The sequence below is a fragment of the Eucyclogobius newberryi genome, unplaced genomic scaffold, assembly GCF_026437365.1.
Source record: "Eucyclogobius newberryi isolate DKJ021-1_F unplaced genomic scaffold, fEucNew1.0.hap1 SCAF_3, whole genome shotgun sequence".
In the NCBI taxonomy this organism is placed as follows: Eukaryota; Metazoa; Chordata; class Actinopteri; order Gobiiformes; family Gobiidae; genus Eucyclogobius; species Eucyclogobius newberryi.
Genome location: NW_027315945.1, coordinates 26,613,367 through 26,637,451, shown reverse-complemented (window position 1 = coordinate 26,637,451; position 24,085 = coordinate 26,613,367). Strand labels below are relative to the sequence as shown.

The 24,085-nt window shown below is 44.2% G+C and overlaps 1 protein-coding gene across 1 annotated transcript in view; it reads left to right on the top strand.

Annotated features, from left to right (window-relative positions):
• Window positions 1-18,006, top strand: part of LOC140374544 (IgGFc-binding protein-like) — a 52,289-nt gene extending 34,283 nt beyond the window's left edge. The window contains exons 19-37 of the mRNA XM_072461483.1: window positions 4,979-5,303; window positions 5,388-5,967; window positions 6,058-6,656; window positions 6,722-7,289; window positions 10,067-10,332; window positions 10,466-10,798; window positions 10,993-11,566; window positions 11,636-11,835; window positions 11,907-12,048; window positions 12,120-12,448; window positions 12,524-13,109; window positions 13,412-14,013; window positions 14,304-14,871; window positions 14,949-15,544; window positions 15,616-16,183; window positions 16,258-16,457; window positions 16,926-17,303; window positions 17,460-17,746; window positions 17,963-18,006. Of these exons, the coding sequence (XP_072317584.1) occupies window positions 4,979-5,303; window positions 5,388-5,967; window positions 6,058-6,656; window positions 6,722-7,289; window positions 10,067-10,332; window positions 10,466-10,798; window positions 10,993-11,566; window positions 11,636-11,835; window positions 11,907-12,048; window positions 12,120-12,448; window positions 12,524-13,109; window positions 13,412-14,013; window positions 14,304-14,871; window positions 14,949-15,544; window positions 15,616-16,183; window positions 16,258-16,457; window positions 16,926-17,303; window positions 17,460-17,746; window positions 17,963-17,972 (7,711 nt within the window). The 3' untranslated portion in view covers window positions 17,973-18,006. The remainder of the gene's footprint in view (window positions 1-4,978; window positions 5,304-5,387; window positions 5,968-6,057; window positions 6,657-6,721; window positions 7,290-10,066; window positions 10,333-10,465; window positions 10,799-10,992; window positions 11,567-11,635; window positions 11,836-11,906; window positions 12,049-12,119; window positions 12,449-12,523; window positions 13,110-13,411; window positions 14,014-14,303; window positions 14,872-14,948; window positions 15,545-15,615; window positions 16,184-16,257; window positions 16,458-16,925; window positions 17,304-17,459; window positions 17,747-17,962) is intronic.
• The last annotated feature ends 6,079 nt before the right edge of the window (window positions 18,007-24,085 follow it).

The following is a 24,085-nucleotide window of genomic DNA, read 5'->3' as shown; positions in this document are numbered from 1 at the left end:
TGTTACGGTCTCTGTGCGGCGGAGCCGCAAATATACTGTCACAAATGGGAAACATGCAAAATCTCTGAAATGTTCACATTTATGCTTCACACTTTAACAAACCCCTCCTAGGGCATTTTGCCCACCGACCTCAAAATCGGTGTACGTCCTCTAGACAAGTTGGGCATCTACAGTTATTAAAATTTTTGGGATCACTTTTACAATCTCTGTGCGGCGGTGCTGCAAACTTTTCCCAGAATTTGGACAATTTGGCCTTCAGAGTGGCCTATAAACAATAGAGTTTTTCCAAATGACATGACATTTTGCACACAATTCTAATTTGCCATCCCGATCATAAAAGTATGGGAGACAAAGTCATATTTTGTACGGCGTACCCGTAGCGATGACTGAAACATCCCATGTTATCCCTATGGAAAAACCGCAAAATCTGTAAAACTACCACATTTTTACGCTTCACACTCTAACGAACTCCTCCTAAGGCGATAGCCTGATTCCTCAAATTTGGGGAAAATCATCTACACAAGCGGGGCATAAAAAGTTATTCAAATTTTTATTCCAAGTGTTACGGTTTCTGTGCGGCGGAGCCGCAAATATACGTCACAAATGGGAAAAAACGCACAATCTCTGAAATGTTCACATTTACGCTTCACACTTAAACAAATTCATCCGTGGGCGATTGCCCGATCAAGCTCATATTTGGGGAAAATCATCTACACAAGCGGGCCATCAAAAGTTATTAAAATTTTTATTTCAAGTGTCACGGTCTCTGTGTGGCGGAGCCGCAAATTTGACCGACAATTGTGTTAAATTGCACTGGTTAAGCACAGCATTGGCCATGTACAATGTGTCGCTGTCTTAGTTCTTAGTTAACACACACAATGAGGGCGCGTTAGCGCCATCTCTGTAAAATGCAGAGAGCAGAGTCCGAAGACCGGCAGGGGCCGTTGTTGTTCTAATATACTATTGTTACTGTTTTGTATCTGTAAATACAAAATTAAGAAAAGCCCCCGACAACATAGCTCCTGGGATCATTCGGGCACTCGAACCCCTCCACCACTTTAAGGTGTTGGTTCAAGGAGGGGAGTATTTATTTCTCTCAAACCAAGTCTTATGGGAATATACATATGTTAAATACAAAAGTTTGTGCCCATTAGTACATTCAGAATTTATAGAGCTCTGATTCCCAACATCTTTTGTGTCATGAAATTGACTCAAATGGGTGTGTTATTTATTATTAAAGTCCTTGTTCCTTTGTAAACACACACACACACACACACGCACGCACACACTGTTCTATCTCACATTAAGTCCTGTTTGTGGTGGGTAGGTCTCAAATTGTGATTGGTCACACCTTTTTGTGGCAGTATCCGTATAAATTGATGCATATTGAATGTCTCTATAGTGTGCATCTTAGCAGGTAAGAAGAGCTCAAGAAATACCATTAGATAATTCAAATTGAATTAATACTAAGTAACATTTGGAAATTGTCTTTCAGCCATGGGTTCCCTGTTGCTGCTTTGTGCTGCACTGCTTTTCCAGAGCTGTAAGTTCATTGTTTTAAAAGTGTTTCTTCTGATTTCTGTTGATCTTTATTAAGATTAATTTGGTCATTTTAAATCATGTCATATATCTGTTAGCACATTTTTACAAACCGTTTTAAATCTAATGGGGAATATCACCAAAGAGTATTGACTGTTGAATGGCAGCTCTTTATTTCTGGCCCTGTGTGTGGCCAAGTCATGGTTTAATGTGTCGTAATGGATCTGTGTCGTCGCCTCCATCAGAGTCCATTGTTGGAGCAGCACAAAGAATGGCCATCTAAATTGAAAATAGCTTTTGTTGGGAATAGCATATGCCTAGCTAGCTAGCTGCTATTGAGAGTGAGTGGGTCACACAGACAAAATTTGACAGTGTCTATATCCAGACATCACAGAGTACTCAGGTCACTGTCCAAAATGGCCAAAAGAAAGAAGTTTTGAAAATGAAAAAAGGAGACTCAAAATAAATCACCTACAAATACCCTGCAACAGAGGCCATTGAAGCTGACCATGCTATCCAAGTCTTCAAATCTCTTCTGTTCTGCATATGAACTCAAGGGTCTAAATGGGTTTGATAACCAGGCTTTGGTACATCAAAGTTAATGGCGATGTGCCCAGAAGGAACAGAGTATTCATGGGCCAAGATGTCCTATAGCTAAACAGAAGATGGTTACAGCCCCACAGTTTCAAGCATCTGCCCCTTGTTTGGTCTGTACAGCATCGGGTCGGCTGAGATACGGTGCACCAGGATAATGCACTAGACAGGGTAATTTATTTTTTCCTGGAAGGAGTGGGAGCTTACACATAACTCACTCACACATAAACCCATTTTTGTACACCAAATTGGTGGTTGCATCCACAATACAAACTGAAGTGGATTTGGTTTGATTGAGGACATTGTATCTTCCACAATTCAGACGAATCGCGCCAGAGTTTGATTCAATCGGACCAAAACCGACCTTTCCAATCGGACCAGAGTTTGGATCAGATGCACCCTAAAGTTTCTCAAAATAAATGAATAATGTAGTGTATACAATCAATATTGTTATAGATTGGAACCCTGTCCAGGGAGAAATTTTCCATGAACTAACTTTGAAGAAAATACAATTCTATTACAAAGTATACCCAAAAATATATAATGGTAGGTTTTAGGAAACATAGTGATGTTAGTGTAGCAGGACGGTCTATTGTCCACCTGCAGGTAATGACGGAGGTGAGGGCGCCCTATAAAAGGAGGGTCTGTTACGTTGCCCGACCTCACCTCTGACGTCAAACAAAGATGGCAGCTCGCAGAGCCGCAGACTAGGCAGCCAAAGAATAGTGACAAACTAGTGCTATTTTTAGTGTAAAGCGTCGTGGCCTCAAGGTAGTTTAGCTCACACTTGGTGTGTTGAATCTATACGTACTTTCTGCACTCTTGTGTAGCGGGAGCTAACTCGTCCGTAATCTAGGCTCGGGTGTCGGCTTGTTGAGTCGCTCTGGTCCTTAACTCAGGAGCCTAACATGCCATTCATCAGCGTTTGGGGTCCTTCCGGGAAGCCGGCCTCGGTGGCGTCTCCAAACGCGCTTTGGGCATAGAATGAAACATCATGCGGTCCTCCCCTTTCTTTCTTCTTCTTCCATCTAAGACTAGAGTATGTGATTAAATGATCTGGGACTATTCAAGTGTCACGTTACAGTGAAGTAGTGACAACGCTGGATGCGAGTCAAACTGTAATCTCAAAGGTAACATGAAAATATCTGTTTTAATTTATCGAACTAACTTATATAAATTATTCTGCAGCTTGATAAATGTACACCCTTTTTACATCTTTGTCTCTGTCCAATTATTACAGTCCTAACTTACCTGTGTGACCTTTATGACACAGGATTAACTAATTAGTTTGAGGGTTCCCTGGTCCTTGCTCTAAAAACAGGGTGGCGTTGTTGTACTTGTGAAGCAGATACTGTGGGTACGAAGACGGCTCTACCACTCGTAATGGCACATTAGTGTGGCAGGATAGCCTGCAGGCGGGCCCCTGCCACTGCTTAGACACCCCTGATAGGTGAATTGATCTAGACATAGCTCCATAAATTAGCCTCTGGTGACGTCAGTCGCCCTCTGACTGCACTTCCTGGTTGCTGGTTGCTCCACATCGCTCCTCAGTCCAGTGTTCCGCGGTGCTACCATGGGCCCGTGTGGTGTGCGACCTCCGCGATAAATGGCGTGCCGGCCGGCTACCGCGGCGTAAAGCCTCGCTGTCCAAGCGCTAGCTGAGCCGTGTTACATCCATCTCGTTCCATGTGCCCTGGAGAAGACCCTGTCTTGCCTTTCTGTGAACTCTCTTCACTTGACAACTTGTCTCAAAGTGCATGACTGGACTAAACTATGAAAACAACGAACTGTGAAACCATTTATGATTGTATTAATAAATTATCAGTATTATAACTTGCCGGCCCACTTTGCTACATTAGCATAGTAGATGATTCCTCAGGGAGAGAAAAGTTTCAAGTTTTGAAAAAGAAGTGCCACAGTTAATAGTAAGCACCGTATTTTCCGCACTTTAAGGTGCACTTAAAGTGCGCAGTGATTTTGTGTGGTACACGATGTATAAATAAGACTCGGGACACGAAAGACTCAGATGCACGTCTAGAAGTATGTTTACGGTACTCCGGAATGATGCAAAGCATTCTGGGAACAGTAGTCTACCGCTACACATGGCGCTCGTGGCGCTCTGTCCATCCATCCATCCATTTTCTACCGCTTGTTCCCTTTTTTGGGGTCGCGCTCTGTCAAAATGTAAACTACATTATACGTCAGGAACAACGCGGACACCGAAATACAGGACCCCAAATTAAGGACCCCAAGATGGCTCCTGCCGAGAGACCATGGATCATGGATCTATTTGGCCATGGATCTATTATATTATCGCAAGAGACACACTTACGACGCAGACTTTAAACTCTGGGCTCAACTATTAGTCCAAGCTTTCACAAAGGCCGAAATCATCACTGAACTGCCGCGTGACTCGGAGATGGATCCGACGTGATCCGGGGATGGGGGATGTACGGCATCTGAAGATGAAGAATTTGAGGGATTTGTGGATGAGGAATGAACTGAAAAAGATTTTACGTGTTTACAAGTGAGCTTGTCTGAGAATGGTTGTGAATATGCTAACGTGTCATTTAGCGGTAGCAGAGTGTGTTTTGATGTTGAATAATGTTGATCTGAATGATTTGAACGTGTTTAATACAGCTCAACTGACTCTGACTTATCCGTCTGTTTTGTTTAATGCGCTTTATAGTCCGATGTGCTTTATAAATGAGAAATTATCCATAATAGACCATTTATTGATGGTGGGCTTTATAATATGGTGAGCAAAAAACAGTAAGCAAGAAAAATTTGATTTTTTTCTTCCTTTAGCTCATGGAGGGAAATCCATGAAATCTCCTACTTGCAGCACGGTTAAATGTGGTTACAATCTCGAGTGTCAGATGATTGATGGCTCTCCCATGTGTGTGCCCAAGCCCAAAACACCTGCCACCTGCTGGGCAATGGGGGATCCGCATTACGAGACATTTGATGGGCGACGCTATGACTTCATGGGCACCTGCACATATGTCATCGCTAAAAACTGTATGCCAAGTGACAATCTTCCAGCGTTTGAGGTTCTCGCTCAAAATGAAAACCGAGGCAACGTTAAAGTGTCATACGTTGGCCTGGTCATAGTAAAGGTGTATGACACAACTATTATTGTGGCCCGGTCTGAGAGAGGTTATGTCAGGGTAAGATATTTTTCAACATTAAACACTATTATAAAATGTATTACTATAAACAATACACGTCTTTATTTTCTTTCCCTCTTCTAGATTGATAACAATCGTTGGGCATTGCCTGTCACTCTGAATAGCAACAAACTGGTCCTTTCTCAGAGTGGTCGTTCTGTGGTCATTGACACTGATTTTGGTCTGAGTGTGCGGTACGACTGGGAGCACTCTCTGGTGCTCTCCCTGTCTCCCTCTTACAGTGGAAAAACATGTGGCCTTTGTGGAAACTTCAACGGAAACTCCAGTGATGACTTCACCACACCTTCAGGCAACCAGGCAGGAGACGTGGTTGCATTCGGCAGCAGCTGGAAGGTCCCGGGGCTGACGCAAGGGGCTTTGTGCAGAGATGACTGTGTGGGCAATTGTGAGACATGTGAACACAAGCTAATGACGATATGGGAGGGAGACTTAAACTGTGGGCTTATCACTATGGTCATAGATGGCCCATTCAGCAAATGCCATAGTGTCATTGGCCCACAAGCCTACTTTGAAAACTGTAAATATGACATCTGCATGGGAAAGGGTCAGCGATATTTCCTCTGCAAAGCTCTGGAAACCTACAGCGATGCTTGTCAAAGTGCAGGAATTGTGGTCAGTGGATGGAGAAAAATGGCCAAATGCCGTAAGTAATTTAAAAAAACAAGTAAACCTGATGTGAACACACTATTGTTGATTTCTGATTGTTGATTATTGTGTATTTTTCCTTGTTTAGCACCTAGATGTCCAGCCAACAGTCAGTATGAGCTCTGTGGCAGCGCTTGCCCTGCCACCTGCTCTGATCCCGACGCGCCCTCAAAATGCAAACGCCCCTGTATTGAGAGCTGCACTTGCAGAAAGGGCTTTTTGTGGAGTGGAAATAGATGTGTTCAGGCAAAAAAATGTGGCTGCACCTACAACGGGTGTTATGTTCCTCCCGGAGAGTCGTTTTGGGCTGACCAGAACTGTCAGAAGTGGTGCAGATGTGATCCCAAAAGCCAAAAGGTGGATTGCAAAGACAAAGGCTGTAGGAATGGAGAGCAGTGTCAAGTTGTAGATGGCATCAGGAAGTGTGCAGCCATCTCTGTCAAAACATGTCAGGCCACAGGTGACCCCCATTATAAGACCTTTGATGGGAAGAAGTTTGATTTCCAAGGCACGTGTGTTTATCAGCTTACTGCTCTGTGCTCCGAGGATCCTGAGTTAGTGCCATTTGAAGTTTATGTGCAGAATAACAACAGAGGCAATAAAGCTGTTTCCTTAACTAAGTTAGTGGAAGTTAAGGTCTTCTCCATCAGCATTGTGATTACACAAACACATAAAGGACGTATCCTGGTGAGTTTACAGCTAGAGATGTAGTAATAGTTTTTCTGAAATACTTACATTGATTTCTTTCACAGGTAAATAATGAGTTAGTAAACCTCCCAATCAGTCTTCAAGATGGAGATGTGAATGTGTACAAAAGTGGGATGTACGCCGTCGTTCACACAAACTTTGGACTAAAGGTTATCTTCAACTGGCAAAGTGCTGTTTTTGTAACTCTGCCCAGTGTGTACATGGGAGCAGTGTGTGGCCTATGTGGCAACTACAATGATAAACCAGCGGATGATCTCATTCCTAAAAACGGTAACAATCCTGCCAATCCAGCAGACTTTGGTGCAAGCTGGAGAGTGGCAGAGATACCAGGATGTGTTGACCAATGTAAAGGAAATTGTCCGGATTGTGACATAACTGAGATGGTTCAATATGAGAAAGAAGATTTTTGTGGCATTATCAGAGATCCTACAGGTCCTTTCCGTGACTGCCATGCCAAAGTAGACCCTGCAGGCTATTTTGAAGACTGTGTGTATGACGTCTGCCTGTTTAGAGGAAGAAAAGATGTGCTGTGTCAGTCTATCACAAGCTACACTTCTGCTTGTCAAGCAGTAGGAGCCGAGGTCTACAGCTGGCGCACCGGTCAGTGCTGTGGTAAGTTTGTTTTCATTTAATTATCAAAGGTGTACAATGTTTAAAAAAAGAAGTCAAAAATAATGAATATATTCTTCTAATAACTCCAATTAATTCCAATTTTGAACACCATTGTTTTTGAGCAATTGTCTACTCCCACACTATGGACTACTGTTCTGGTTTTCTTATTGGTGTGTGACCATGTCCCTCCATTTATGATAATGAATAATCCACTCATACCACATGTGGCCCTTTTAAAGTCATGCATAAAGTGTGCCAGGAGCCTGTACTGCTTAATATGGTGTAGAGAATCTGCCTGTGGATCAGCAGGTTCAACTCTCAGATAGACTTGATACACTGACTGGGAACTAGAACTACAAAGAGTCTAGAAAATATGCTTTTGTGGCATGTGGGGTGTTTTAACTTTAGCTGTTACTGTTTAAAACCCAATCAGAGGACCAACAACGCCACCTGGGCATTAATGGGCCCAGGACCATATTGAAAACATTAAAAGAAAGGCGCACAGACTCGTTGTTGACAAGAGGCACTTACACATTTTTAATACAGAATATGATTTATTTATGAATACGTTTTCTTACGTTTCTTAATCAAAACATAGGTCTCAGTGAAATGACACAGTCATCGTTGTCTATAAAAACAATCACATTTATGTTGAGGTCAAGAAAAAGGCAAGGTGGCGGAGCTTGCTTGTCCCATCCCCCATGACCGTTGGGAAACTTCTGCTGCGCACCCTTGACACTTTATACTGAGTGGAGTGACACCTACTGGCCAATCCACACCACACTTTGATTATGGTGGCGTTTGTGGCTACGTGGTTTTTCAGTCAGATGCTGCAGGTGGGAGAGGGGCTGTGTGTGAAAGCTGACAAAGTTAAGTTTTAAGTTTAAATTTGAGTGGATGGGCTGCAGAGGAAGCTATAACTAGCTATATAAAGGCCCGATAGAACCTCCTGCCTGTTGACATTTCTGGCACTTCTGGAAAATCAATTGTGTTCCTCTTAAAAGCATTCTTATTTTGCATACATGCATAATTCTGTTAATAATAATATAATGATAATAATGCTCTCATTAAATTAACTATAGTGATTTTTCAAAAAAATGTTAAGAAGCACATTGCTTGAATAAAACTGAGTGACCACACAGATCCTATGAAAGGGTTTGTCATTGATTGAGAAAGGTTATGTCTAGTTTACAGAAACTTTCACGAAAAAGATTATATGTAGACAAACCCAAGGGATGGATATAGCATCACACTTGACCAATTTATGTACCAATGCACCTGGTGTGTTACAGCAGTTAAAGCATGTGTGGCACGACGAGGGTGTTACAGGCATTTACATTTATATTTTAGTTTAGGAGATGGATTAACGACACCAACAACGCCACCTGGGATAGGCCCAGGACCGAAATTAAAAGTGAAGGACACGCGGGTTCTTTATTGGCAGACAGACACTTGGTTCAGTTTATACATAATTTAATTCTATTTTCAGTTAAAATGTAAAATACATTCAGGTCAATTCCCATTCAAACCTACGGAGGTGCAGGACCGCCACATTACACCGTACAATTACAGGAAGTAAACAATGTATAATAAAGAGACAAGACAAAACAAAAACAAAAAACAAAACAAAGCAAAACAAGACAAAACTGTAGGTCTTCCTCAGTGCCATCACTCCACGCAGCAGCTTCATTGATCTACCAGTTACCTATGGACAGTTTCATTAGTACAACAGCCCCCTCACGTGGGATCTAAGCGAACGGGCAACACGTACCACTTTCCTGGCGCACCACGCCTCAATCCATAGGCTTTACGCCATGTCAGCGGAACCGACCAAACGTGGACGACAAAGTGAGCGACAGTGACAATGGGGCATAGCGAGCGACCAGACACACGCAGGAGCGTACACAAGCGAGACGAATGTCTGTGTGAGACGTTGCAGGGGTGATGCCCTAGGAGCGACGGCACTAAGGCCAAAGTAGGTTAGAATTAAATTAAAATACATTATCAGCCTCTGTCTATCTCATACCTGAGGACGATGGGAGCCCAACCCTCGGCGCAAACCCGGAAGTGACAGCAGTGTCAAAGGCCAGAGAGCGAGAACTAGAGGGAGCGCGCACTGCCGCACATGTTTTTCTAGACTAAATGTTGTATTAGTACCCAGTGTATTAAAGGCGTAATGGACTATTTTTTTGCCCAAATCTGAGTCTCATTTCCTCGTAGCGTGGATTGCCAATTAGTCCTGCCACGTATCAATCTTAGAATGCACCTACTGCTCACCTGCAGCCTCGTCGGCTCGTCCCCAGGAGAGCAGCACATTTCCCTGTGTCTAGGCGCATGGATCTATCATAAAATAGTTCCCTCAGTGTACAGGACAAAATTAAGACAGAGAAAGACAGTTTGAACTGGCTCAGAAGAGACGGAAATCTACGGTAGACGAGAGCGATGCGATTTGTGGCGCTAATAAACAAACGCACGTGTACCCGCGAGGCTGTTGTGCACGTCTGCACAGGGTGAGTGCGCATTCGCACTTCCGCTTGAGTTCTCAAATCTGCGAAAAATCTTCCATCACTCCTTTAAGTACCTGCACTGACCGACTGACAGATTCTCTACCACCACAGCAGGCAGTACAGACTCCTGGTGCAGTGTGCAGGGAGGCAACATGGCATCAGAAGGGCCATATGTGGAGTGGGTAGATTCCTCATTATCATGATGGGGGCCCAGGACCATTGAGTTCATACTTGCTTTGCTTTAATATTTATTTATTTGTTTGTTCACAGCTATGAAGTGTCCAGTCCATAGTCACTATGAGGTTTGTGCAGATGCTTGTCCTGCTACCTGTCAGAGCCTGAGCCCTCCAGAGAACTGTAAGGAATTGTGTAAAGAGGACTGCGCCTGTGATGATGGATACATCCTCAGCGGAGACAAATGTGTGGAATCCACAGAGTGCGGTTGTGTCTATGAAGAACGCTACTACACTTTTGGCCAAGTGTTTTACCCCAATGGACAATGTGAGGAAGAATGCAAATGTGGACAAGATGGAGAGGTACATCATTTTTATATGATATTGAAATATTAACATTTAAATACAGTAAAGCCAAGACAAAAAATCAATAAAGTACATAACAACCCAGTTTTAAATTTCTATACATGTTTATTTGTTTTTTTCTTTTCCTTAGGTTGAATGTAAGAAGTTCTCTTGTGGTCCGAATGAAAAGTGTGCAATAGAGAATGGCGTCCAGAAGTGTCACCCAGTTGGGAAGGGCGTGTGTCAAGCCTCCGGTGATCCCCACTATACCTCTTTTGACGGGAGGAAATTTGACTTCCAAGGAACCTGCACCTATATCCTGTCCCAGAGCTGCGGTCTGGAGGGAACACACCTCACGTCCTTCTCAGTTCAAGTGTTGAACGAGGAGTGGCCCAGGAACAGGAGGGCATCAGTCACAAAGCTTGTTGCTGTGAAAGTCTATGACACAACATTCATTATGAGAAAGAACATGTTTGGAGTTCTGGTAAGTTCATACATTTCACACAGCAACAAGTTTACAAATATTGAACTTACATTGTTTTCTGTGAATAAATGAATTGTTTTTTATGTGTAATTGCTGTGACTAACAGAAATTCTTACACTGACCTAAAGAATACTACAATGTTCAGACTATAGTATTCTGCTCTTTATAATTTATTGTTTTTTATTGTTTTTTAGGTGAATGGAATTTTAAACAATCTCCCTTTAAATATTATGGACGGTGCAGTCCTGGTCTACCAGGAGGGGACTAATTATGTGATTGAGACAGATTTCGGGCTTCGAGTCAGCTATAACCTCATATACCTTGTTACTGTGACAGTGCCTGGCAATTATCGCGATAAGGTCTGTGGCCTGTGCGGTAACTTCAACGGCAAACCCACAGATGACTTTAAAATGCCTAATGAAAATCTCACTGACAATGTCAACACCTTTGGAAAATCATGGAAAGTCAACATTCCAAATGTTGTGTGTTCCAATGGCTGTGAAGGAAATGAATGTCCCAACTGTGACGAAGCACGAAAGGCTGTGTTCTCCAGGTCCACCTACTGTGGAATAATAACAGCTCCACAAGGTCCTTTCTCAGAGTGCCACAGTAAACTGGACCCACAGCTGTACTTTGATGACTGTGTCTTTGATGTCTGTGCGTCTAATGGAGAAGGAAAGGTGCTCTGTGACAGTGTAGCGGCCTATGCCTTGAACTGTCAAATCGCAGGAGTGGATGTGAAAAGCTGGAGGTCTCCCTCCTTCTGCCGTAAGTGCTGTCGATTTTCAAAGTGCTGTTAAATAGTTTGTAATAAAACAATGTCTTCATATTTTTCAGCAATGAAGTGCCCAGCCAACAGCCACTATGAAGTGTGCGCAGATTCCTGCTCTGCTGCCTGTCCTGGCCTCACAGAAATAGTGCAGTGTCCCACCGGCTGCACAGAGGGATGTGAATGTGACGCAGGGTTCATGTTCAATGGACAAACATGTGTCAAAGAGGACGAGTGTGGCTGCTATGACCAGGGAACAACGTACAAGGTACTTTCAATAATGAAGTCATTTGAAAACAAGTGTCAATATTGATGCCCAATAATGCTCTTTGCACTTAGCCTGGTGAAGTGGTTTACAATGAAGACTGCACTACAAAGTGTATGTGTAATTCAACTACAGGCCTGGTTTGTGAAAATCACTCATGTCCTCAAGGCACCAATTGCACAGTGAAGAAAGGCATTCAGGGATGCTACAACACAGGCAAGGCCCACTCTGACACAACCGGAGGAACAGATGATACGTGGACTTACAAGTACCTCTCTTTGTCGTAGATCCCTGCAAAGATGCAAACTGTCGTGTTAAAGAAAAGTGTCGTGTTGAAAAGGGTGAAGCTGTGTGCGTCCCAGAGTACACTGGTGTCTGCTGGGCCTGGGGCGACCCACACTATCACACCTTTGATAAGTATAACTTTGACTTCCAAGGCACATGCAGATACGTCATCTCTAAAACATGTGGAGACTTGGACGGTCTAGTGCCCTACTCAATCACAGAGAGAAATGACAATAGAGGGAACAGAGCTGTTTCCTACGTCCGAGAGGTGGAGGTATCTGTGTATGGATATAGTATCATTGTGCGCAAGAACCAAGTCGGCAAAGTCACTGTAAGATTTCCCTATTAGGCATTATTCAGCAAGCTTCAAATGCATCTTTGAAAACATGAATGTGTGTTTTTACAGGTGGACGGAGATCTTTTAAACCTGCCAGTGCTTTTGGATGAGGAAGACACTGTTGTGTCTCTAGTTCAACAGGGGAATAAAATCAAAATCAAGACAGACTTCGGTCTCACTGTCACTTACGACTGGAACCAGGCACTTGTGATCAGGCTCCCGAGCTCTTACTACAACCATGTCTGTGGCCTGTGCGGCAACTTCAATGGCAACCGCAGCGATGAGCTTCAAAATCCAGCCGGCAAATCTGTGTCCTCTATCGTCGAATGGGCCAAAAGCTGGCAAACCCCTGAGCAAGATAAGGACAGTCCGTGCTGGGACACGTGCGAAGGAAACTGTCCAACTTGTGATGACGACCAACGTAAGCTATATGAGACTGAAGCCTTCTGCGGAGCCCTCACCACCAAAGTCGAAAATGTGTTCCAGAAGTGTCATGATAAAGTGGACCCTGAAGCGTTCATGAAAAACTGTGTGTTTGACATGTGTTTGAATAATGGAGACAAGAAGATGCTCTGTCAGGCTCTGGCCTCCTACATCGAGGAATGTCGCGACGAGGGAATCATTATCCAAGGCTGGAGGAAGAAATTTGGCTGTCGTGAGTATTTTTGACTAACATGCTGTTAATTTGATCGATACTGTTGTTAATTTACTACATATTTTAAAATGTTAAAACAAACACAAAATAACACAAAAACAATTGAAATTGTATTGATACCGGAAAAAACACATTAACAACACAATAATGTCAATATCATAAAACCAAATGGTAATATTTAACAAACAACACTCACCTTTGAAATAAATACATCTATCTTTAAAATGTTAGTAATATATTATCATTAATAATTATGATAATAACAATAAAGTTATAATTGTCTTTGTATAACTTTTTTGCAGCAATGAACTGTCAGCGCCACAGCCACTTTGAAGAATGTGCCAGCCCATGCCAGCCGTCCTGCCCCTTCCCAGAACAAAAGGAGATATGCACAGCTGTTTGCGTAGAGACATGCGTGTGCGATGAGGGTTATGTCCTCAGTGCTGGGGTCTGTGTGCCGGAAAAAACCTGTGGCTGCTCATATCAGGGCCGCTACTACAAACCAGGCCAACAGTTTTGGGAGGACCAGGCTTGTAGGCGCCTCTGTGATTGTGACACAACTCTGGGTATGGTGATATGCAAAGACGCGTCCTGCTCTGCCAATGAGCAGTGCACAGTGGTGGATGGGGTCCGTGGCTGCACCCCCACCAGCTATGCTATCTGTAGAGCCTCGGGTGACCCCCATTACCGCTCTTTTGATGGTCGCAAATTTGACTTCCAAGGCACATGTGTGTATCAACTGGTAGCTCTGTGCTCCAGACGACCTGGTCTGGTGCCATTTACAGTGAATGTGCAGAATGAGCACAGAGGCAACAACAAGGCCGTGTCCATCACCAAATCTGTCACCTTCAGTATCTATGGAGCCACTATCACTATCAGCAGAGACATCCCCAACAAAATCTTGGTGAGTGCAGACATGTCAAATTGGCCTTTAGACTGGAACCAGGCAGAAGCATTTTGAAGAGGACAAAACGGGACACTGTATTAGTTTAAGGGATAAAGAACCAGGACACATACTCTGACATGTGGGAATAAAGGCAGAATTTCATATTATACATTTGCACACAAGTTAGTTAAATTTCAAAATCATTTTTCAATTAAACTGAGACCTAGCTGCATATCAATATAGATTAGGCTGTATAATTATTCAATCTATAAACTCCTTAACATATCCGCTCTTTGTGTTCTCCTCAGCTTAATGGACAGCTCGAGTCTCTGCCTCTGGTGTACAGTGATGATCTGAAGGTGTATCGCTCCGGCAAAAAAGCCGTGGTGGAAACAACTGCTGGCATCACTCTGACCTTTGACTGGCGCTCCACTGTCACTGTGACTCTGCCCAGCAACTACCAGGGCGCCGTGTGCGGTCTGTGTGGCAACTACAATGGAAGACCCCAGGACGATCTGACCATGCGCAATGGCCAGACTGCTGCAAATGGAGAAGAGCTGGGCGAGAGCTGGCTGTTGGCCCTTGTTCCAGGCTGTTCATCAGTCTGCCAGGGGCCATGGTGCCATGCTTGTACAGACTCCCAGAAAGAAATGTATAGAGCACAGAAATACTGCGGCATTATCGCAGACAAAGACGGGCCTTTTAAAGAGTGCCACAGTGTGGTCGATCCTGCCCCATATCTGGAGGACTGTGTGTTTGATGCCTGTCAGTATAATGGGCACTCTAGCTCAGTATGTGAGGCCATTAGTGCGTATGCCTCTGCCTGTCAGAGCTCTGGAATAACAGTCCTCTCCTGGAGAACAGAAGATTTCTGCCGTAAGTTTATTTCAACTTTCAGCTTTAACAATTCAGTGTTTTATGTTGCTCAAACCTTCTTTGTTCTTGTCCCGTAGCGATGGTGTGCCCCGCTAATAGCCATTACACCCTCTGTGCCACGGGCTGCCCAGAAACCTGTGCCAGCTTAACCTCTGTGACCTGCAAAAGACCCTGTACAGAAGCTTGTGAATGCGATGAGGGCTTCCTGCTGAGTGGGGATGTGTGCGTGCCTGTTAAAGACTGTGGCTGCTCCTATGATGGACACTATTACAAAATAGGAGACATCTTCTATCCAGAGGACGAATGTGTGGAGAAGTGCACATGTGGAGAGAACGGAGCAGTTTCATGTGAAAATGCCAAGTGCCGTCCTGGTGAGACGTGTAGGCTCGTGAACGGTGTGAAAGGCTGCCACCCCGAGGGCCAGGCCAAGTGTGTGGCTTCTGGTGACCCACATTATATTTCCTTTGATGGGCGCAGGTTTGATTTCCAGGGTACCTGCGTTTATGTTCTGGCTAAGGTTTGTGATGATGACAAAGGCCAGCTAACACCATTCACTGTAACCCAGGGGAATGAGAAGTATGGAAATGGAAAAGTTGCTGTGACGAAGTCTGTTACAGTGGCTGTCTATGGTTTTGTCATCTATATTCAACAAAGAATCTCCTGGAAAGTCATTGTAAGTTAAACTGTTTCCATTTAAAACAGATAAAAAACAAAAACCATAATGTTTGTGATTATTTTGTTTAGGTGAATGATGAACTTGTCAAGCTTCCCCTGTTCCTTCATGATGGGCGCATACAAATCACTCAAGAAGGCCGCAACATTATTGTTAGAACTGACTTTGGTTTGACAGTGCTGTATGACACTGTCTATTATGTTGAAGTCATTGTGCCATCCAGTTATGTGGAAAGGATGTGTGGCCTTTGTGGCAACTACAACAAGAACCCCAAAGATGACTTCATGCTCCCAAATGGCAAACCGATCAATAATGTTGATGAGTTTGGAAAGGCCTGGGTCGTGGATCTTCCTGGATTCTTGTGCGGAGGATGTGGTGGTCAGTGCCCAGTCTGTGATGAGGCCAAAGCAGCTTCATTTGGAAAGCCTGAGTCCTGTGGTATCATAAGTGCACCAAATGGGCCTTTTAAAGATTGTCACAGCAAAATTGATCCAGCGACTTACTTTTCTCACTGTGTCTTTGATGTCTGTGCGATGGATGGCAATAAGGATACTCTGTGCAACAGTGTCCTGGCATACGCCCTGGCCTGCCAGAGTGCTGGAGTTCAGATCCAGTCGTGGAGGACAGACTCCTTCTGCCGTAAGAAACACAAACATAAGTACGTAAAAAGGTGCTTTTCTATCCAGTGTTTTAACTACAGACATTTTTTGCAGCTGGTTTGTGCCCAAAGAACAGCCACTATGAGCTGTGTGCTGACACCTGTGGAGTCACCTGTGCTAATCTAATGTACCCAGTCACCTGTTCTAAGGCCTGCTTTGAAGGATGTCAGTGTGACCAGGGCTTGGTTTTTGACGGGGTTCATTGTGTTTCTATGGGCAACTGTGGATGTGAACACAACGGCAGATACCTAACGGTAACATTTATGCTTATACATTAGATGAGAGGTGAAAGGGTGACGTGGTCAGAGTAGAGATAGGCACTTTTCACATTATATTTTATTTTTGGGTATAAAATATATTAAATTTTTGGATTCCCGGCTAATGATGATCCCATTTTATCCCATTTTAGTTCAGAATGGACAGTAAAACACTAAGGCTTTAAAATATCTCCTTATCCCTTGTTAGGAAGATCAGACTGCAGGGTTTTGTTTCTTTCTTAAATCTTACTGTTGCTTAATTTTTTTATTTATTTTTAAAACTTAGAATCATTGTACCCTATTTAAACTTTCAAAACAACTATTTTCCACCTTCAAGGTACATTGCAATGACCAATGTGGGTGAAGTGTCTTTCCTAAGGACACAAAACGACATCTCCTGGGGTGGCTTTACTACCTTGCAGATGTTTTATTGTTCACCTCAAACTTAAACACATTTGTTTACAGGTTGGTGAAACTGTCGTGGATCCAGAATGTAAGTCCAAATGTGTGTGCAAGGCGTCTGGGACAGTGAAATGTCAAAGATTGTCCTGTGACAGCGGAAAAGTTTGTGAAGTCCGAAATGGTGTCAGAGACTGCCACGTGGCACAAGGCCAATGTATCATCAACCAGGATGGCCTTCTCTCCTCCTTTGACGGCATGACTGGACCCATGGGTGCTCTGGGGGCTTTTGAGGTGGCCTCTTTGTGTAATGTCACTGCAGATCTTTGGTTCAGGGTCGTGGTAGACGTACGGAGCTGCAGGAACGAGACCTATTCAGTGGACATAATTTATATATTCACCAGAAAAACCATCATCGTAGTGAACAGTCTGCATGAAGTTTGGGTGAGAGAACAATATCAGAATGATCTCCTTTATCAAACATCTTTTAGTTGTATTACCGGTACTTTGAAATGTAACAACAGTAACACAATAATTATCATTTAGTGAGATTTAGATTAAACAAATGTTTTCCTCCTCTAACTTTTCTCTTTTGTTCAGGTAAATGGCAGAAAAGTGTCTCTTCCTCTAAAAGTGAGCTGTGACATATACGTGCACATCTTAGACGGGATCATTATCATCGAGAAGGCGTCGGTTCTTCAGATCAAATTCTCCATCTCGCTGGAGGTCACTGTGATTGTGGACGCCAGCTTCTCCTATAGAATGTGTGGGGCCTGTGGTAACTACAATCACAACTCCAAAGATGACATGATGACGTCAGATGGAAAAAGCGCTGAGGATGTGTCTGCGGTCGTGCGTTCTTGGAGTGCAGGCGACTTTTCAATCTGGTAAGTTTTCAGAAAAAGTACATCAAGTCTACTTTTGATCTAAACTTAATTACCAAACATTGCATCAAATGTTACCAAGCTTGCAATCCAATCAGTGCTTGTCCTCAATGGACACTTAAGTTTCTTCTGGGTGCTGTATCAATTTGAGATTTCAACTTTTAGAATTTTTTGTTGTGTGGCTGAGTGAATTTAACTTGTTATTTGTTATTTTCACAGTGGCCTCTAGTTCTTCCACATGATGGAAATGATCGAGTTTAAAGGTAAAAAACAAACAAAAAGCATTTATTTTGCATACTTATTATAATGTCCATAACCAGCCTTGTGACACATGTTTTTTCTCATAAGCAGGATAACTACACAGCCTACAATCTTCTCCTATCCCCTCGGTTATGGGAATGTATTACCTGTTTCTCCTCGCTTATTTTGGACTAACAGCTCCGTCTTGTGGTGATGGGACCTATCATCCACCTTCAGCTGACTGGACAAAGATACAGCTGTATACGTTTTAAGCATTTTTCTTTAACTGACAAATAAAAAGCATCTCACATTCCGTTCTGCTTATTGTTTTTTTGAGAAGTTGTTTTAGCGGGGCTCAGAGAAATGAGGCTGTGATAGAATGGCCTAGAAATGTGTTTAAGCTACTATTGCTTTCAACAACCTCACTGTCACTTTCCTTAGATTTGAAGACATTTAGCATCACGTTAAGCAGCATTAGTGCCAAACCTTGAATAATCTTAAATTAGCTGGGCTGAAAATACCTTTTATATGATTATGGGGCTATTTTTAGCACATCCATGGTGCCATTCAACCAAAAGGTTTTGAGTTCATGTTGAAACCTTTAGCAACATACTTTTTCGAGTATAGATCACAATCAGATGACCCTCAACAGTTCAACAGTCCTGCACCTTGAAGCCTGCTTGGGTTGAAGAAGGGAAATGTCAATTTTAGCAAAATATCTTTGAATCTGAAGGAATTACTAAGCATTTAATATTGTAATGCATTAAAATACCTTCATCATAGTTATTGCAGACTGGACACACACACACACACACACACACACACACACACTGCACATTCTTTGCTCTGTCTGGTTGTGTCTGTCTCTGCCCCTCCAACTTCTCTGTTTGGGTCAAGGGTCGCATCTCACGACCATATTAGGATGTCCTGGAAGGTGAAGCCTGGTACAGCCTGGTACCAAGAGGTGCCAGAAAAGATCCACCTTCTTATGAATATTCATATTCTTTGTCCTGTGTGTGACAAGCCCCCAGATGAGGAGCACAGATGGCTGATGGGAACTTGAGGGACATGACATGCGTTTTAATCTGTTAGTTTTGTAATCGTAGGGAATAAACACTTTTATTATAACGAGCAGAATCTTGTCTTGTTATTCTCAGTAATTAGAACCAACAAATCCAAAAAACATAAAATATGGCTAAATGTTGTTAGTAACAGTTTACTGAGAGTAAATAATCAATTTTGCATTTTAGATTAGATTAGATCTGCCTTCATTGTCTTCTTATAGAGAAATTCCTATTGGACAAACGATGGTCACAAAGACTCTCCGAAACAAAACAAGACATGCCATTTCAACCACTACACATTCACCCATCCCACCACATCTACAGTACAAAAACAGCACTAATGTTTGCAAATTTCGGACATTTAAAAGTGTAGCAATATCATAAAAAATCGAACAAGCTTGAACTTTATGTGGCAAGATAGCCTGCCGGCGGGCCCCTGCCACTGCTTAGACACCCCTGATAGGTGAATCAATCTAGAGTAGCTCCATAAATTAACGTCTGGTGACGTCAGTCGCCCTCTGACCTCACACACTTCCTGGTTGCTGTGTTGCTCCAAATCGCTCCTCAGTCCAGATGTTTTAGCTGTAGAATCATTTGGGTGCGATAACCCTGTATGATATGTACTAGTGTCAATATTTATTGTGCCGCGGTGCTACCATGGGTCCGCGTGGTGTGCGACCTCCGGGATGTACGGTGTACTTTTTGCCGGGCGGCTACCGCGGCGTAAAGCCTCGCTATCCAAGCGCTAGCTGAGCCGTGTTTCATCCATCTCGTTTCAGGTTCGTGGCCTGCTTTAGATAAGACCCTATAGTGAAGTTCGATCAGTGTGGTTATAAGTTTCTTCGTCTGTAGGTGCCCCGGAGAAGACCCTGTCTTGCCTTTCTGTGAAACCTTTTTGTGAACTCTATTACAACTTGTCTCAAAGTGCATGAACTGAATGGACTAAACTATGGAAACTATGAACTGTGAAACCATTCATGATTGTATTAATAAATGATCAGTATTATGACTTAAACCTTGCCTCTGTCGTCCAACAATGAACATATGTGCTTTAAATTGGTCCTGAGCCAAAATCTCAGGTGGCGTTGTTGGTGATTTGTGTATGTAAACAACTACAGAGTAAAATAGTGGAAGCGCCAGTCCACTTTGCTACATTGATATGTTTTATTTGTCCTGTAAACATCTTGCTTCTTGATTGCGCCTCAAGTGCTTGATGTGATGACATTAATTCCCAAATACATACAATAAAACTTAATTGTATATGCTCTATAATATTGTGTATACTGAGGTTTTGGTGCCAAGGTGATAGGTGTGAAAAGCAGCGTAAAAGAAAACAAGTCTGAGGCATCTAAAATCACAAACGGTTCAGTGTAGATCATGGACACTAATACCATTAACAACAATTTAAGGATCTCTGGTGACAGCAATATAAAAACTTGAACAAAATTATTCACCAAGTACTGGTGCGAATGTGGCAGTAGGCCCTCATAACCACTGACAGCCTATGGCCTGTGACCTGGGCCTTTAAAAGGAGGCTTCCTCACCTGCGCTGGCCCTTCTTGCCTCTGACGTCACCCGCCATCTGGGAGCAGTGCAAGCGGCACGAGGACCGGAGCATTAGTTCTGATCGCCCCAAAAACAACCCAAAGTTTAGGCTTAAACCAGCGATCATTCCAGCGCGCTCACCAAACCCTGCTCAAACCTTGCTGTATGACTCGTACCGCACGCTCTCCAGGTTTAACGCCCCGGTAAGCCGTCTCGCTTCTTAGATGTATATTTTAACCAAACTCGCTCTAATTTGGCACTGTTTGTGGTGCGTGACGTTAGGTGCAGGTTTTGTGCGGCGGGATTCCTCCCAAACGCAGCGCATCACCCATATTAAGATTGCGTATTGTATCCGTGTCCACGGCAACCCGTGACGGCTTGCTCCAGGCGCGCATTGTGCACAGATTTGAGCACCGGATTGGTAACTCCGCGGGTCTCTCCTTCGACCCCAAAAACCACGAACTTCCCTCTAAGTGCCCTTGGTGGGTTCAGGCACGTTTGCACCGGCCCCATTCTACACTGACAGACTGTAACATATCGAGGTTTGGAGTTTCTGAGTGCCTGCTCTGGCACCTGGCCGGACTGTGGGACTGTACCGGGTCCCAGGCCTGCTACTACGGACCAGCGCCACCTCTGATAGGGTAATTGGGCCAAGTGCCTTAAGGAACAATCTGGGCTGCATCTTGTTAGGCCCGAGCCCCAGCAGGGCGGAGGGCCTATTGCTCCCGCAACGCTGCCGAAGGCAGCGTTGCAACTGTCTGACCAAACATGCGGGCTGCGCCCGCATGTTTGGTACCCCGTCGCCCCTGGCAAGTACAGTAAACTAGCCCATGCCGAAGGCATGGATCATGCATACTTACTCCTGCTATGACAGAAATAGTCAACAATGAGTGAATGGGCGTAGCCCATTCACTCATTGTTGACAACAGCAGCGCGAAGCGCTGCATTCCTCCAAAAACCCTCCTGGCATCGTCCCGTACGCGAAAATCCATGCCGCAGGCATGGGCCATGCTTGTATCTGCTCAAATCAATGGAAGTCTATGGGGAGTGGGCGGGGTATCCCGACGGAATAGGGAGTGACGAGCGCGTAAGCGCTCGTAATGATGATTCCACCCCATGACGGCATCGGGAAGGCTTAGAGCTTTCAAACGATGTATCATTTGTTGTTATAGTGGAAACGGCTATATTGTTTTTGCTAAAAATATTATTATTATTATTATTAGGCCCGAGCGCCACAAGCTGGCGAGAGGCCTATTAAACTCGTAAGGCCGTGCGAAGCACGGCTGCGAAAGTGCGCACGTAGTGCGCACGAAATCGAGCGCGAAGCGCTCGCCCACTTCCAAACACTCACTAACGCACTCCTTCACTCATGCACGCCCCGTGCATACTAATTAGTAGTAGGAAAATGGAACATTACCGTTGTAAACGGGCGAAGCCCGTGCAAAAGTGCGCACTAAACGAGCACTTTACATTGAGATGACGACCGCGAAGCGGTCGTCATCCCCATATAAAGCACTCATTTGCGCTAAGTAGCTCACGAATACGTTCCCCATCTCTTGCATGTTCCGTGCATATAAGCATGTAATGCAAAAATTGAACATTATTACTGTATAGAGGGCCAAAAACACAAAGTGGGCGGAGCCCACTCAAAATTAACGAAAGTACCCGTCAGTGACCCACACCATGAGGTAGGAAAGCGCGAGCGCTTTCCGAAAATGTATAGTTTATGATATTTGAAAAATGGGAAACATTGTTTTCGCATCGGAATATTATTAGGCCCGAGCCCCAGCAGGGGGAGGGCCTATTGCTCCCGCAACGCTGCCGAAGGCAGCGTTGCAACTGTCTGACCAAACATGCGGGCGCAGCCCGCATGTTTGGTACCCCGTCGCCCCTGGCAAGTACAGTGAACTAGCCCATGCCGAAGGCATGGATCATGCATACTTACTCCTGCTATGACAGAAATAGTCAACAATTAGTGAATGGGCGTAGTCCATTCACTAATTGTTGACAACAGCAGCGCGAAGCGCTGCATTCCTCCAAAAACCCTCCTGGCATCGTCCCGTATGCGAGAATCCATGCCGCAGGCATGGGCCATGCTTGTATCTGCTCAAATCAATGGAAGTCTATGGGGAGTGGGCGGGGCATCCCGACGGAATAGGAAGTGACGAGCGCGTAAGCGCTCGTAATGATAATTCCACCCCATGGCGGCATCGGGAAGGCTTAGAGCTTTCAAACGATGTATCATTTGTTGTTATAGTAAAAACGGCTATATTGTTTTTGCTAAAAATATTATTATTAGGCCCGAGCCCCAGCAGGGGGAGGGCCTATTGCTCCCGCAACGCTGCCGAAGGCAGCGTTGCAACTGTCTGACCAAACATGCGGGCGCAGCCCGCATGTTTGGTACCCCGTCGCCCCTGGCAAGTACAGTGAACTAGCCCATGCCGAAGGCATGGATCATGCATATTTACTCCTGCTATGACAGAAATAGTCAACAATTAGTGAATGGGCGTAGCCCATTCACTAATTGTTGACAACAGCAGCGCGAAGCGCTGCATTCCTCCAAAAACCCTCCTGGCATCGTCCCGTACGCGAGAATCCATGCCGCAGGCATGGGCCATGCTTGTATCTGCTCAAATCAATGGAAGTCTATGGGGAGTGGGCGGGGCATCCCGACGGAATAGGGAGTGACGAGCGCGTAAGCGCTCGTAATGATGATTCCACCCCATGGCGGCATCGGGAAGGCTTAGAGCTTTCAAACGATGTATCATTTGTTGTTATAGTAAAAACGGCTATATTGTTTTTGCTAAAAATATTATTATTATTATTAGGCCCGAGCCCCAGCAGGGCGGAGGGCCTATTGCTCCCGCAACGCTGCCGAAGGCAGCGTTGCAACTGTCTTACCAAACATGCGGGCGCAGCCCGCATGTTTGGTGCCCCGTCGCCCCTGGCAAGTACAGTGAACTAGCCCATGCCGAAGGCATGGATCATGCATACTTACTCCTGCTATGACAGAAATAGTCAACAATTAGTGAATGGGCGTAGCCCATTCACTAATTGTTGACAACAGCAGCGCGAAGCGCTGCATTCCTCCAAAAACCCTCCTGGCATCGTCCCGTATGCGAGAATCCATGCCGCAGGCATGGGCCATGCTTGTATCTGCTCAAATCAATGGAAGTCTATGGGGAGTGGGCGGGGCATCCCGACGGAATAGGGAGTGACGAGCGCGTAAGCGCTCGTAATGATGATTCCACCCCATGGCGGCATCGGGAAGGCTTAGAGCTTTCAAACGATGTATCATTTGTTGTTATAGTAAAAACGGCTATATTGTTTTTGCTAAAAATATTATTATTATTATTATTATTTTTCTTGTTCTTCTTCAGCGCTTTGATCTCTAATTTGACCCCCTGAACATGCTCAAAAACTCACCAAACTTTGCCCAAAATTCAGAATCGGCGAAAAATTTTATTTTTTCTGGGCCATTTTTTTTTTCGTT